At 44.7% G+C, this 15,082-nt stretch overlaps 1 protein-coding gene across 1 annotated transcript in view; it reads right to left on the bottom strand.

Annotated features, from left to right (window-relative positions):
• plxnb3 (plexin B3) overlaps positions 1-15,082 on the bottom strand; it is an 89,222-nt gene that overhangs the window by 22,915 nt on the left and 51,225 nt on the right. The window contains exons 3-4 of the mRNA XM_026155157.1: positions 2,199-2,603; positions 1,309-2,032 (exon numbers count right to left, since the gene is read on the bottom strand). Of these exons, the coding sequence (XP_026010942.1) occupies positions 1,309-2,032; positions 2,199-2,587 (1,113 nt within the window). The 5' untranslated portion in view covers positions 2,588-2,603. The remainder of the gene's footprint in view (positions 1-1,308; positions 2,033-2,198; positions 2,604-15,082) is intronic.

The following is a 15,082-nucleotide window of genomic DNA, read 5'->3' as shown; positions in this document are numbered from 1 at the left end:
AGCTTAAAAGCATGTCCTATATGAGATTTACCAGTTGGACATGTCGAACGGTAAAAATCAGCTGATTACAAATAAGCTTGACTTTGTGGTCTGAACTGAAGCTTTGGCATCAGTCCATTCATATATATTTTCAACGTAGAACTGATATTATCACAACTCTATTGCCAAAAAACTTGAACAGCCTACCACAAAGTTATTGCATAGAAAACTGAAACCACAGCTTTCATTCGCTTTAGGAGGGGCTACCTCCCACCCCCCAATCTAAAAAAAAAAGAATAATAATGATTTGCAAAATCAAAATACATTATGCATGTATTATGTGCACCAAGCTTGTGAGTGTTCCAGGTAAGGAGGTTACTCACAGCCAGTAATGGTAAGTGTTAAATCTACATTAGTGCTTTCTATCCAGCATTCATTCTCCGACGGATGCATCGAAGAGTATCGATTTAGTATCTTGCCCAAGGATATTTGGTATGAACACCACCAACCTTCTGATTAGTAGATGACCTGCTCTACCTCCTGAGCTACAGCCACCCCCAGTGCCAATGCTGGGTGCAACATGTTACTGGTACCACATTATATTTTTCAGTCATGCAGTAATGTAATGAGTTACTGTACAAAATTCAGTAGTTACACTACAGTTGCAATTATGTCATTACTTGCATTACAAAGGTTCTTTAGTTCTGTGCACACTGAGCAGATAGAAAGAAAAAAACATTCACTTTTTCTTCTGCACCCCTACGCAAAAAACAAACACCTCGTTTTGATTGTGTACAAGGAGGAGGGAAATGGTTTAGTGGTCAACAACATTTGTTGAGTGGTGATATGGAAATCGCTTTTATTACAAGAGCATGATTATATAAAGTGCAAACTGTGTCCAGGACAAAAAATGACAGTGTTATACCGCTAACATCGACTCTTTGTGAGCATCTGCACAGACAGCATGCTAATACAGAGCTAACGAAGAAGGCAGTGTGATGTTAAAGTTGAGCGTATGCTGACCCCAGGCCTGCATCCAGAGCCTGAGCTTCAACAGGTAACAAAGGCAGCGATTAAGTGACGCAGCCTCCACTTCTGTTCATGTTTCTACAGCAAAATCATCGTGGCGATGACTTTGAAGTTTCATTGAGCTGGTTTCAAACTTTGTTATGTCGGCTTTGTGTTCTTACATAGCCTCAGGTTTACATTGTGTTTCAGGTCACGTTACAGAGTAGCAAGAAAGTAACGTAATGAGTACTTTCTCTGGGGACAAATTCATAGATTACTTTGTTAATCACCCCAACACTGCTCAGGTGTTTGTGAGTTTACCTTCGGCAGTTTGAGACATTTTGATGACACGCCGTACTCGATGTAGGCCTCCTCCTTTCCACCGCTGCCTTGTCCTCCCTCTGTGTAACACACTTCCTGTGCTCTCCGCAACATTGTGTCTAACTCCGCCATGCCATAAACGCAGAGAGCTGAACGATTTGTTGCTACGGGCGTGGACGCCTGCCCCGCTGCCATGACGACAAACAGGTGAGGTTCACCTGAGTGGTTGCCTAACCATGCACCCTGTGCCAGGTTATACCCACCCTGGCACAGCAGTGGCACCTCAACGTACGAGTAGAAGCTACGATCAGAGATGCAGAGCCTAGAGGCATAAGTCCGGTACTCCTTCTTGTGCCGCCGTGAGAACAGGAAGTAGACATGGTTGCCATGGACAACAGCCTTCACAAAGTGGTTGTTGTAATCGGAGTAACTTCCTACAACAAGTTTTCCAAGCTCCTCCTCCTGAGAGAACGCTCTGCGGGGTGGAACCACTGGAAACAGCCGCCGTGTCGTGATTGGTGGGATGTCACCAGGGCCTTTGCTAGTGTAGCTTCGACCAACCAGCATCAGGCGCAGCACGTCACCATCCCCACCCCCTTCCTGCTTATTTTTCGTGGTTATTACCACGGCAACAGTGGAGACACCTGGAGCGTTGGCTGCGACGTACTGAGTGTCAACGGGATTGGACGTCTGATAGATGAGCTGAGAAATATTGGACAGATTCCTGCAGAGAAAGACAGGACAGAAAAGTCATTCTTCATACGTGTTTTGGCTAATCCAGACATCAGTCACCGTTGATACATGCAAAGAACAGATACAGTGTGAGAAAAATGTATTTGGATAAACTCTGGGAACACAGTGAGGAAAACTAGCACAGTAAACTGACGTACCTCTTTTCACAGATTCCCTGGAACAGTGATCCACAGACTATCAGACTCCCTGGCTCCACCCCCTGCCCCGTCTCCATCAGCAGCAGTTTGTTGTAGTTGTCGGTGTCCTTGGCTGATGGGCATTCCTGGAGCACGATTGGTGGGAGGCACTCTGGGGAGTCCCGGTAAGGGCCGGTCTTTACATGCAACAACACCTCGAGGCCAGTGGTCAGCTGGTACAGATTATTGACCCCGCCCACATAAATATGTCCCGCTCCAGGATCCAGGAGCAGGTGCGACAGGGGGGCGCCCTTCAACTCCACATGTTTCGAGGCATCCACAGGTTGGGAGAAAGGGGAGAGGATGTGGAGGAAGAGGAGGAGTGACGGGGGGATGGAGGAGGCCAACATGGCAGCTCCTCTTTACCTGAAACAGATTAAAGTTCAGGAGAATTAAAACTTGTGAAAAGCAGCTGCTTATGATTATTCACAGGTCAGCAGGCCCACTTGCAGTTAATCTCACTGCCCGCTGGTCAAAAACAGACAAAACTTGTTTTTCTTGTTTTATCTGTCCAAACCCTAAAGATATTCCCTTTACGGGGCGATCTGGTGGAAAAAGGAAATGAAATAAACCCTCCGAGAAACTGAAACAAGACAATATTGTAGATTTTTGAATTGTGCAGAAACTGACCCCAGATCTGAACTTCACTGTAAAATTTGAAATCCACTAAAGAATGTCTTCTTGGCTTCACCGTCCGCCCACAGAAAGTCAGCGGTCTGTCTGAATACAAAACTCAAAGCTGTGATTGCATCTTATTTCCACTTTCTCCCCTGCAGCAGAAAACCTCGCCCGAGTTTCAGAGCAGAACTGAACCATGACTGTCTCAGATTAAGGTGGAGAAACACGGATCTATTTCATACCCCAAAAAGAAAAAAAAAATCTTAAATATGTAAAATACACCTGAGCAGGTGAGGCTCAGCCCTGCAGACTAGCTGCACCGTTTCTCTTTCTCTCTCTCTGAAGTTATTAATAAAATATTTTTGCTGCTTCACACTTTTCATCTGGCGGTCAAACTGTAGTTGCCTGTAGTAACATCACCATGGCAACAAACCGGTATCCACGGCAACGCTGTGAAACGACTCAAACCTCTGGTGGGTTGTTTGGTTTTTATGACAGAGTGGAGTTTTAAACTGGTGTCAAACTGGTTTCAATCTTGCGGGTCCTTCTGTGTCTTCAGGTTGCATCACTCTGTCAAAGTGTAAAATATTCCTCAGACCTCATTCCTCTTCTCCTGAGGATAAATCCACGATCTTTCCTCCAGCTCTCCCACTACTGCTACAAACAGCCTCCGCCTTCACTTCACCTGAAACAAGCTGATTTACTATACAGCCGAAACGAGGAGAAAGAATCACTATTTAAAGATGAAATTTCAAGCAGCACAAAAAGTGTTCTTCCAATGCTGAACCTCCAAACGGTTTTATTCACAGGCCGCCTACAACAGACACGGTCAGCAATTAGTTAGCTGTTATGGGGTTTGTTTTGTGGAAGGCAGAAGTAACCATATACTGATGAGGGTGGAGTACTACGTTATCAGCCTTCGTAGACTGCAGGGGTGACTGGCACTAACACAAAACCTGCTAATTAGTGCTGATGATACTTTTGTTATTCCATCTGTAGTCATCTCTAATTGGTTGTGTGGCTTTGAATGGAAAGCCAGAAGGCAGTGAGAGTAGCACCACCTACTCACAGAGCAGAGCATGTATTATTACAATGGCTGTGTTATTGATAAAGTCAAAGATAGCATGAATGGCCTGAAACAAGCTGGGGGTGGAGGTGAGGTTGCAAAGTGGCATGCAGAGGTACCAGTAACCCTATGTTGAACAGCTTAAATATAATGTTATGTATAAGATTTACCAACAGGATGTACAGAGGGGTTTCAGGCGACATCAGCTGGCACTGAATTATGCATCTCTGCCAAATTTGCAGGAATTTGGCTCCATGGCTGTGATACAATTTTAACTTTTCATATTAGTCATATCGTTTATAAGATAATTACATTAAATGACTCTAATAGTGTCATTTATGCTTAGCTTATGCATGTATGTGTGTACATGTTTAGACATCTTTGTGAGGACAGAAACTACTATACTTGTGGGGACCAACAGTCAGTTATGGGGACAAAAATGTCCATCCCCAGGAGTTTGACGGCATTTTTGAGGCTCAAAGTGTGGTTTTAGTGTCAGGGTTACAATTAGGTTATGGTTAGGTTTAGGCTGAGGGTTAGGGTTAGGCATTCATTATTGATGGTTAGGGTTAGGGTAAGGAGCTAGGGAAAGCACTATGTCAATGAGATGTCCTCACTAAGATATGAAAACGAGTGTGTGTGTGTGTGTGTGTGTGTGTGTGTGTGTGTGTGTGTGTGTGTGTGTGTGTGTGTGTGTGTGTGTCATTATGAAGGGATAAAGCAGGTTTATTTGTACTGTAAATCTGGGCATTTTAACACAGGAGTCTATGGGGGCTGACTCGCTTTTTGAGCCAGCCTCAAGAGGCCATTTGCACTACAGTTTTTGGCGCTTCTACTTGGACTTCATATCTCTGTCCCAAGTGGTTGCCACATGGTTCTATCCAGTATGTGTTGGAAAACACGCCTGTTTAGATACTCAAAATATGGAGAGAATGCACACAAACAGCTTAGCTTGTCCATCGGTGTAATAATGTGTAAACATTTTCAGTTCAGATATAATCTGTTTTGATTTTCATTTTTACCTTATAAAGAGAAGCCCAGGGGTTTTCTTTGACTGGTATTTTCAGATAGTGGGGCCAAAAAAACTCCCAAAACTCGAGCAGAACCATGCGCAGGAGGAACTGTTTGGAAACATTTTTGCAAATCTGTATATTTTTTGCTTAAAGACAACATCAAATAATCCTGGCAAATATCCAGTCTTTCAAACAACCATCAGGTCTAAATCAAACCGCAGCAGTTAGAAAAGCCAAATTCTATCCATGACATAAACTCACAGTTATGACATTTGATCATCAAACTCCCAATAAAATGGTTTTTAATCTCCTTTTTTTAACAAAGGTCAGTCAGATTAATCTTGAGCACTAATGTGGTCAAAGGTTTTACCACAAGCCTCAGAATTTCCTCTGAACACTTTCAATCAGTTGTCTTTTTCTCGACAGCAAAACAGATCTTTAACTCACATTTCCACACAAACAGCCAGCGCATATCCTCTTTTTAACAATATTCCCAGTTCGGCAACAAAGAGGACTTTCTCTTGCTTTCTCGACACGTCAAAACAGTCACACATCAGATCTGATTCAGCTTCATGCAAATCAGAGGAAGAAAAACTCATTTACATCTGTAGTCTCAGAAAATACCACAAACTGTGGGTTTTACTGTGCTGTGGCGTGCCTCTGATTAGAGCCTGGGACCTCCAAACCAAAAAATAAATCATCAGGATTTTTCCTCTTAATCCAGCTGGAGCCTGAGGGAGACGACACACCAGGCGTGCACCGATTGTGAAATTCTGGGTCAGTACTGTTTGCAATTTTCAAAATAAAAATCTGCATCCTAGTATATACATATACATATAACACTCAGAGGGTGATTTCAAACAGAAAGCCAAACATTAAGCCCCGATTAACATTGATTAACAGTATTGTTAATACATCACATGTGATGACATCACATAAAAGAAGGTCTATGAAACATGAATTAAGAAGTTGTTTAAAGGAGGAGGTTACTGATTTCATCAGTCGTATCTCCTCAGGCAGGTTGTTCTAAAATCGAGGGCCCTGATAGCAAAAGCACAGTCACCACCCAGGAGGATCGACATATCTGGTATGTATCTCAGGCTCAGACTCAGATGTACTTTTAAAGGGATCAGCAAAATCTTACAAGTTGACTCTATAAGCTTACAGATAGTCAAAGCACAGAAGTCAGGACTGGGGTGAAGCTCTGCAGTCCACCAAAACCAATAAAACCCCAGCTGTTGCATTTTGAATGAGCCAGAGGCGAGAGAGTAACTTTGTGTTTATACGAGTGTGGACAGAGTTGCAGTAGCCAAGCCTGGAGAAAACAAACATGGGGATGACTTTTTCCAGGTATGACAGTGAAAGCTGTGATTTAATTGAAACAAGACCAGGCGGCTTCTTTGATGTGTGCCTCAAAGCTGAATCAACTTGTGCTCACAAGATCCTGGCAATGGGCTTCACTTATGTGGACCAGGGTCAGGGTAATGGTCGCGGGGCGCGGGTAAAGTTGAGTAAAGCTGGGGTCAGCGGGGGAGCTGGCCCCAGGGAGGGGTCACTTGCCCCTCCCTTCCTTCCCTCCCCATCTCCAGCTGCCTCCCTCTTCCCGCTCCACCACAACCACCCACACATGCAGGACCTTGGAGTAGGGGTATGTCACCAGGGTGCAGAGGAGGCCACCCCCCCCCCCCCCCCGTCCCCTTCTGGCTGCCTCTGCCTCAATTTTATCCCACAACTTAGACATTCACATTACTCACACTCTCATTACACATACATATAGGATCTTGGGGGTGGGCACGATACACGGAGTCCAAATTACCATCAGGGTGTACACCTCACCCCTGGCGTTGTTGCCCACCTCTCAATGTTAAACACACTTAGACATTGAGGGCTAGCAGGAGGGACCATGCGCTTACCTGCTGCTCTCTGGCAGGTAGCTCCATGCCCTCCTGGGTTTTAAATGCACCTTAGAACACACATGCATCAACACTACAATGAGCAGGTGGAGGGAGGTTTGGAGTCTTCTCTCACCCCCGTTCTCTGCGACCTGCTGGAGCGGGGGGGCTAGGAGGAGGAGTTGGCCGTCCGACTGCGGTCTGGAGTGTGGGGCCTCCCTGCTGCTGCGGAGTCGGGGCGGTCTGCCTCCCCCCACCGCAGGGAAAAGGGTAACACCACCTGGGTCTGGGTGCAGTTCCCCCCTCCAGGGGCAAGGGTACCTAGACCCGGTTTGTAGAGTACGCTTGGGGAGTGTGATCGTGTGTACAACGTCTCTTTATGTCTGTCTCCACGTTGGTTGAGTGTGGAGTAAGTGCATATGAGAGCATGAGGGTGGGAATGGATGTTTGTGTCTGTGTGTGCCTGTATTTCTGTGTCTATATGTCAGGTTGGGTGTCAGGCGCCACCTCTCTGGGGACATCTCAGGCCCTCCAAGCTTTGGAGGCCTATCTCCCCCTACCACCACTTCCCCTGCCAGTGGCGGACTCCCTCAGACATTGGTGTGTTGGGGGTTCTTTGTGTCCGGGGGTGGGCGTCCAGGTACACACCGGCTCACTCCTTGGCGGCCGCTTATCGGGGCCTGGAGCCTGGGGCTCGCTCGGGCCACTTCGGAGGTGGGGGTGCCCCCGGCCTCTCGGCCTGGGGCTCGGTCACTCAGGCACGGCTGGCTGCCGGCGGAGCTCACGGGCGCGTCACTAAAACTCCCCCTGGCTTCTGCTCCGCGGCTGCTGAGTGAGCCCTCATCTGGGACTCTCCTCAGCTCTTTCTGGGACAGTGGCGCAGCTGCCCCTCTGTTGGTCTTCCTTGGTCTCTTGTGTTCTGGGGGCCTCTGGATGTCTGGAGTTTTGATCTCCTCCATAACTGCTTCATGCCCTGGAGGACGGGGCTGTGGCCCCCCCACACCCTCTAACAGATTATTACATGAAGGAACCTTTTAAAAAACAAAAAACAAGCGCGTCCATGCTCACAGGTGTACACACGGGTGATCACACCCACAAACTACACCCTTTTTGGCTCCTACCTCAAAGCACACTGTGTTCTGTTGATCTTATGTGCTGCACAATAATGTTTAATATTTAGTATTTACTGTCATATTCCCATATGTCATTGTGATGTTGTTTATTCTATTACTCTTGTTCTCTTCTGCTTGTTTTCTTTTTTCTTTCTCAGCAGGTGATCCAGGTGATCGATAGATGCATTTTTTTTCTTCTTTTTTTTTCTGCTCATTCTGTTGGTTTTTGTCTTTTGCCCTTCTCCCCCGTCCCTCTTCTCAGCTGTTTCTCTTTCCCTCTTTCTTTCTCCCCTTCTTTACCCCAGTCAAGTCTGTCCCGTATTCAGTAAGTGAAAATAAAATGAACAATAAAAGGTGAATCAAATGGACCATTACGGCAAGGCTGGGATGGTCAATTTGGTAAAGTAAATCCGTTGGGCATCTTTCTTTGCCTTTAGACAACAATTCTGATGGCAAAAGAGCCAAACGGGACAGGCAAAAAAACAAAAAAAAACAAAAAAGAGTTGGAAAAAAAAAGACTAACATGGTGGGAAACAGCAATTAGGCTCTTAAGGTCACCGAAACTCATGGGAAGGTACACTGCATGGACAAACCTACTGGGTCACCTACACATTACACCTCATCACCACAGAAACCCAGCCATGAAGCTCCTGGTGTGTAGTTTTTGTGCAGCTCAGCACTTGGTAACAACACTCTTTAACTTTTCTGCTGAATTGCTGTGCTTCTTAAACACTTTCTACGTTCGAGTTCAGTGACCTGTTAATAGTGACTCATTGTAAAGGCAATCGGCATGGCTTGGTGCTTGACTTTATACACCTGTGGATATGAGACTGAAAACATTTTAGTCCACATATCTGTATGTTGTGAGAGTAGCGAAGAAAAAAGATTTAAGATTTAGCTGAATGGAAATGAAATTGAAATTAAATAAAAATAGGACCTAGAATTGAACCTTGCGGTACACCACGGTTAGTGTGAACAGCAGCTTAAACACAGCAGCTTTAATGCTTTTTCTGCCCACCAAAGGACAAACTACAATGTGAACTTCAAGGCCATTTTAAGACACGTTTGACAGCTTCTCCTTCATCCCTTTATCAGATACCTTAATTCAATCACACAAACAGTCTCACTGAATCTGGTTCATACCCAGTGCTTTATAGCAGTGGGCCATGTTTCCATCACTGATACTTGGTGCCATTTGCTTGGCACCATGTGAGTATAAGTCAAGTTATTCACTCATAGTAAGCCATAAAAGAGGTGGCTTTATCTGTCAACTGACAAGGTTTTTTCTCTCTCTCTCTTTCATTTGGTTTTAGGTCCTGTGCAAAGGTGGTTAGTTGTGGTTGTAATCGGTGCTCCTGTATAAGAAACACCTCAATGTCAAGTGGGGCCTTTGATGTGCCACAGTCTTATAACCATCCCACAGCTACACAGACACATTTTACAAATACACAGAGACACTCAGGTAAGGTGAACATAGCTGTAGGGAACACACGACCGAGGTAACGAGGCTGGGAAAGTAAAACTGAATACTAAATACAGAGACAAAGGCTACCAAAATAAAACAGGAAATAACATTACAGGAACAGCTAACACAGAGACGAAGGCTAGACAGGGTACTAGGGAACATGCGGGAGGCGGAGAACTGTAAATATAGACCTAAAGAGACAAAACTGAGTACAAAAACAAACAATACCTGTAACTGGGGATATATATACTAGGAATCAAACTAAACATAAGACCTTATGAGTCCAAATACAAAAAACGATGGGTCAAAGACCATCTCAGACCGCAAAGGTACACCTGCACTTGCCTCAAGGCACACCATTTGGAGATCACTGTTCTCAAAGATAAGAATTAAAACCAACCAAATGCAGTGTCCTTGATGCAAACTCATTTTCCAACAGGGGGCAGTCGCTTAAAATGGCATGATCTACCCTGAGTGTGACGGGCAGATATCAGTCAGCAGGGCTCATATCGGCTGATATGCACATCCCGGTGCCGTCCTGCCATGAAGAATAGGAACTGGATGTGACAGCTGATTTGAGCCTAGGTGAGCTGGTCAGATAAAAGCTGAAGTTGGAGTAGATAAATAAAAGCAGACTACTGAGTGTAACAGTTTTTTAAAAGAAAATGAATTTAAAAAATCTCTGTGCAGCTGGGCTGATGAAGAAAAAGTGAAGGCTTCAAACCAGCAAGGACAGAAGAGGCTAATCTGAGTTCGGCTAGCCCGTGTAGCTTTCAGCCAACTTCAGTTCGGTCCAAAGCTTCAAGAGGACTTTACACGATCAGTTTGGCTTCATATCTCTCAGGAAAACAAGATTTTCTGCCCCAGTAAAATTAATAAGAGCCTCTGACATGTTTTACAGAGTGTGTTCCTCTGATACAAAACACTATTCATCTCTCTCTCTCCTGGTTAACTCATGCTCGCTCTACCCTCCCTCCTGCTGCGTGTTGGTACAGACTGAAACTCGCTGTTTAACTTCCCCCCCAGTGCATGCTGGGAAACAGCCAGTGAGGCCTCGGGACACACAAACACACGGTGCCGAACACACACAGCAAGAGGCACACATGCTTCAACATTTCCATGGTAATACTGATCATCCTCACACACAGTCAGTCTGTATGCTAATCACTTCCTCCTTCAGCCTGATGGGTGGGGAGGGGGGCTTCATCTATAATTCATGCTGCTGAGGAGAGAGAGAGAGAGAGAGTTGTAGGCTGTCAGAAAGTAAAATGAGAGGGAGAGTTAAAGTTGGAAGAAAGAAAAAGAGAGAGAGGTTATAAGAAGGACAGAAGAAGGCGAGAGAGAGCGCTGGAGGCGACGGAGCGTTAAAGTAAAAAATGAGGAAAAAGACTCAGAGAGAAAATAAATTCATGTTTGATCTGCTGAATTCAGATCAGCTTCTGTCAGCCTGTCTATCTGTCTCTCTGTTGACCCTGAGAGCTCTGCACACTGCAGCTTAAGAAAGCTCAGGCATGGGAAAGTGCTACGGACACGTCCATGATACCTTTTTAAAATAAAGCCAGTCTCCGTCCATACTAACGCGCCTAAGAACATATCGCGTACACCGAGCCACGTCTCCTAAGCACAGATGCAGAAGCAGAATGATAAAAGGCAAAGTTGAATGGCAACAGCTGGTGCCAGACATCAAGGTCAGCAACGCCTGTTATTCATCCTGCGTGTTAGTCAAGGCTGATGTCTTTGTTATCTTCTCAAAAAGCATCATATGATAAGAGTGTCACAAATCAGAGTGGAACACTTAGCGCCCCAGCAAACACGTGCGCCTGCATCGCCGTTTCCAAAAGTCAAAGTTTCCGTGAAAGGCTCGGTTTTCAGTCTCAACTCAGCTGCATTTACAGAAGCCTCCACATGCCAGGCGAGCGTGGATGCTCGGTCAAAGCACAGAAGAAGAAAGTACATGAACATAAAATGCATAGTTTATGACTAGTTGGTTAACCCTTGAATTGAAATTTCTATGTTAATTTTCATGTTGCTCTTATTATACTCATCATGTTTTCAGGATTATTTAAACAGGAGGGCGAGCAGGGTCAGAGAACGAGGCAGGGGTGACTGCAGGAAACCAGAATAGCTCATCATAGATAAATACACTGTAAAAACTGGTGTATTGTCTTAAAATACTATAAAAAATTAGATTTCACAAAAACATCTATAATATAATGCTGTCTATAGTAATATGTCCCAGTGTAATAATAACTAAATAATAACTAAAATCAAATCAGGGATGTGGAGTACATTTACAGCTATAATATATTAGAGTAAACTATATTTCAGTAAAGTACTCGAGTAGATGTACCAAGTTGCATTCCCCCATTGGTCCCATCTCTGTCATGAGGTGGCACATTAACTGTAATTTTAGTCCGGTGGAATTATTCAGGAGGAGAGGACCCTCTGAATGAGACAGACAAGCTCATTGTCATAATAATTGCTAAAATAATTAAACCATAATTAGCTAAACAAAAAAAAGTGCGTTTGAGAGACCACGTTTTATCTTCAACGCTTCTCTTTTCAATGCAATCATTAGCTGTCGTAACCTGTCAGCTGCTGTAAGAGCTCACAGAAGGAGAAAGCAACAAACGCCTTCGTGTTCACTGTGAGCAGAAAGCCAGCATCTGAATTTAATGACAGCCAAAACTCCAAAAATGTGTTCAGGGTTTAAATGAAACAGCTATACAGCTGAAAAGTGAGGCGTGATTTACATATTTGTGTGATGCCTCAGTTTCCTAATGACTCTGATCAAAACAAAGCCAGGAAACAGACTGTGCCTGGAAAAAGAGTTTGATCAAGGCAGTTGCTCCCGGCCATCGAGACAGACAAAGATCCACAGTGAAGCAGACGCCCGAGTTTCTCGCTAGATTTAAAGGCAACTTTCCCAAAAATCCTGTTGACATTACACAATTACCACAGATATGTTATTCATATTTATTTTTAGGTAAAACTTTATTATTTAATGATAGTTTGGTAACACTTTATATGGTTCAATTTAAGTAAGCTGTTTAGTATAATGTCTTATGTATTGTATTAAAGCTGTTAAAATATTAATAATTTAATTTAACATATAGAAACTGTTAAAAACTGTATTATGTATTTGCTCATGACTGTGTCCGTTAGTAATGGGTCATGTGATACTTGGGCTGAATTCCTTGCTGTCCCATTTTAACCTGTTAAGCACTCCGGGGCATCAGTTTTTCATGTGCAGGGCTAACAATGTGAATTTTAAACCTACTCAAGCAGTTCTGCAGCCTAAATCTGACCGTGTAGTGAGTGAAAGTGACATTAGAGGACACAGCAACCTACCAATATACCTGAAAAACTATCTGAAGTGTCCTGAAGTGGCCTTCAGGTCAACACTTCGTGTATTTTAAATGTGCTGTACGTGATAATAAAGCTGACTTGACTATAACTACAGGTTAATTAACTCTCACTTTACTGTTTATTACTGATGATTGTTACAAAGTAACTGCTCAGAGGACAGTTGTCTGAAAACTTATTTCAAAACTGGGGGTATTATTAAAAAAGGTCAGAGAAGCCCTGAAACATGCAGGCAAAAACACAAAAACTGAAACATGACCGAGGAGAATCGTTTTCCCTTCCAGGCTGACCAAACCCCCTTGAAGGATCCCCAGAAACTATTCCAGTAACCTTCATGCCTCCTCAGGGGCTCGAGGAACATTTTTACAGGCTTATTTAACCTCCTTAAAAGGCCTGACAATTTCTTCGACATCCCCTGGAAACTTTTCATGCTCCTTTGGAATCACCCCAGGGGCCATTTTCACATCCTCCAGGTCCCCCGAAACTTCTTTTGTGACCCGAGTCCTTTCCAAGGACAGACCCGAGGAATTAGCTGCACTAAAAGGCACCTGAAACATCTTCCATTACTTCTGAACCCTACTCCTGCTTCCTCAAGGACCACCGTCACTTCTCCAAAAGCCTTGAGACCTCCTCCAGGACCGCTAGGACTTCCTCTGCGACCTGGAACTTTGTCTAGCGCTCAGAATTAAACAGCCGTGAAGAACAGGTCCTGCTCTCTGATTGACCGCCAGGTGAGCAGATTAACCTCTGTTTCTGCATCGCAGCTCCAGGTGTTTTATTGTGCTAGTAACCGTGGCAACGGGGACGATGCTGCAGGTGTGTCTGCAGTGAAACACGCAGCAGTTTACTTTGCTAATCGCAGCAGTTTGTACTTCACTCGTCTTTTGTTCCTGCCCTCCCTCCCCTCTCTCCCTTCTCTCTTTCTCTCTTTTTTTAATTTTCTCATGGGTCCTCTCCTCGCCTCGCTCGCCCCCCTTCTTTTCTCCGCTTCCCTCCTCTCTCTCTCTGTATGTAAATGAAGGACAGCCTGCTTTCAACACAGTGAGGTGATGATTACAGGCTGCCTTACCTCAGGCGCACACACACGCACACACACACACACCTCCACCCCCATATTATCTCTGTGGTTTGGTGCTGACTCTCACACTCACTCTTCAAAGAGACGACAGAATCAGACGCATACACAGCTGTGAGTGTGTTACTGTGTGCAGTTAAATTTCTTGTCTTTGTTCATTTCCTGTCCTTCCCTCTCGGCGACTCCCCTCCCTCTGTGTTTGTACTCGTCCTAGTTTCAGTCTGCTGAGGAGCCTCAGAGCCAGGCAGCTGCAGAATACCCTCAGCACATCAGGGTCCATCCTGAACCCGGTCTCAGCACAACCTTTGGCTCCCGCTTTCTACCTCATAAGAAAGCAGAAATGAGCCAGCCACACCTTCCCGCTTACATTCCAGTGGAGGAGATTCAGACCGCCGTCTTCCTCCCTCTTTACCTTCAGGCAACATTCCAGAGTAGGAAAAATTTCATGCTGATGCATCAACGGCCTCGCAGAGCATCACATGTTCAGCATCATATAATGCAGAGGCTCGTCACATGATCTGTGGTGCCTGAATCTATGCACTGTGTCTGCAGCACTGACAGGATCCATGCAAGTATTCAGTAAAAGCATCTGAAGTGTAACACAAAGTAAGACGCTGCACAATGCTGTAATACATTAGTGTCTGCAGCCTCTTCCATCCACCTCCAGTTTTTGGCACACTGTATGTTAGGCACATGTAGCCTGATGGCATCATTATGACTGCATTGTGACATGCCACAAAGGGACATCATCCAGCTCTTTTTACACGCCGATGAAGAACAACCAGGACACGAGAACCTCACAGCTGCTTCTGGATTCACATCTATCACAGCATCTCAATCGGGGAACATCTGCAGACCAACTACAGCTGATGTGGACGTGCCAAAAGCTGCAGTTCCTCTAATGACCACATCACAAAGCTGACTCTTAAAGCGAGTCGATCACTTCAACTCCCATCTTTAAATCCCCAACCTAACAGCAAAAATGAGCCATGTTTGTTTCGGTCTGTGGCTGTTGTACACTTTGATCAGCTGCACTGGATTGTGCACTGTGTTCTAATTCATCCATTAAGGCTAAACTGAGGCTTAAAGTTAGGGCTGGTCTGGTCTGATAGCTGCTCAGCTTCAGTAAAATTCTATTGCTTTATTTGTGCATTAGTACATTTGCATTTTAAGTACACCCTGCTGTTACTATAACACTCCACCAAATCATCCAAATACAGTCACAAATATATGTGCTA

Source organism: Astatotilapia calliptera, chromosome 20, assembly GCF_900246225.1.
Source record: "Astatotilapia calliptera chromosome 20, fAstCal1.2, whole genome shotgun sequence".
NCBI lineage: Eukaryota > Metazoa > Chordata > Actinopteri > Cichliformes > Cichlidae > Astatotilapia > Astatotilapia calliptera.
Note: the sequence above shows the minus strand (reverse complement) of the source record. Positions and strands in the feature narration are given on the sequence as shown.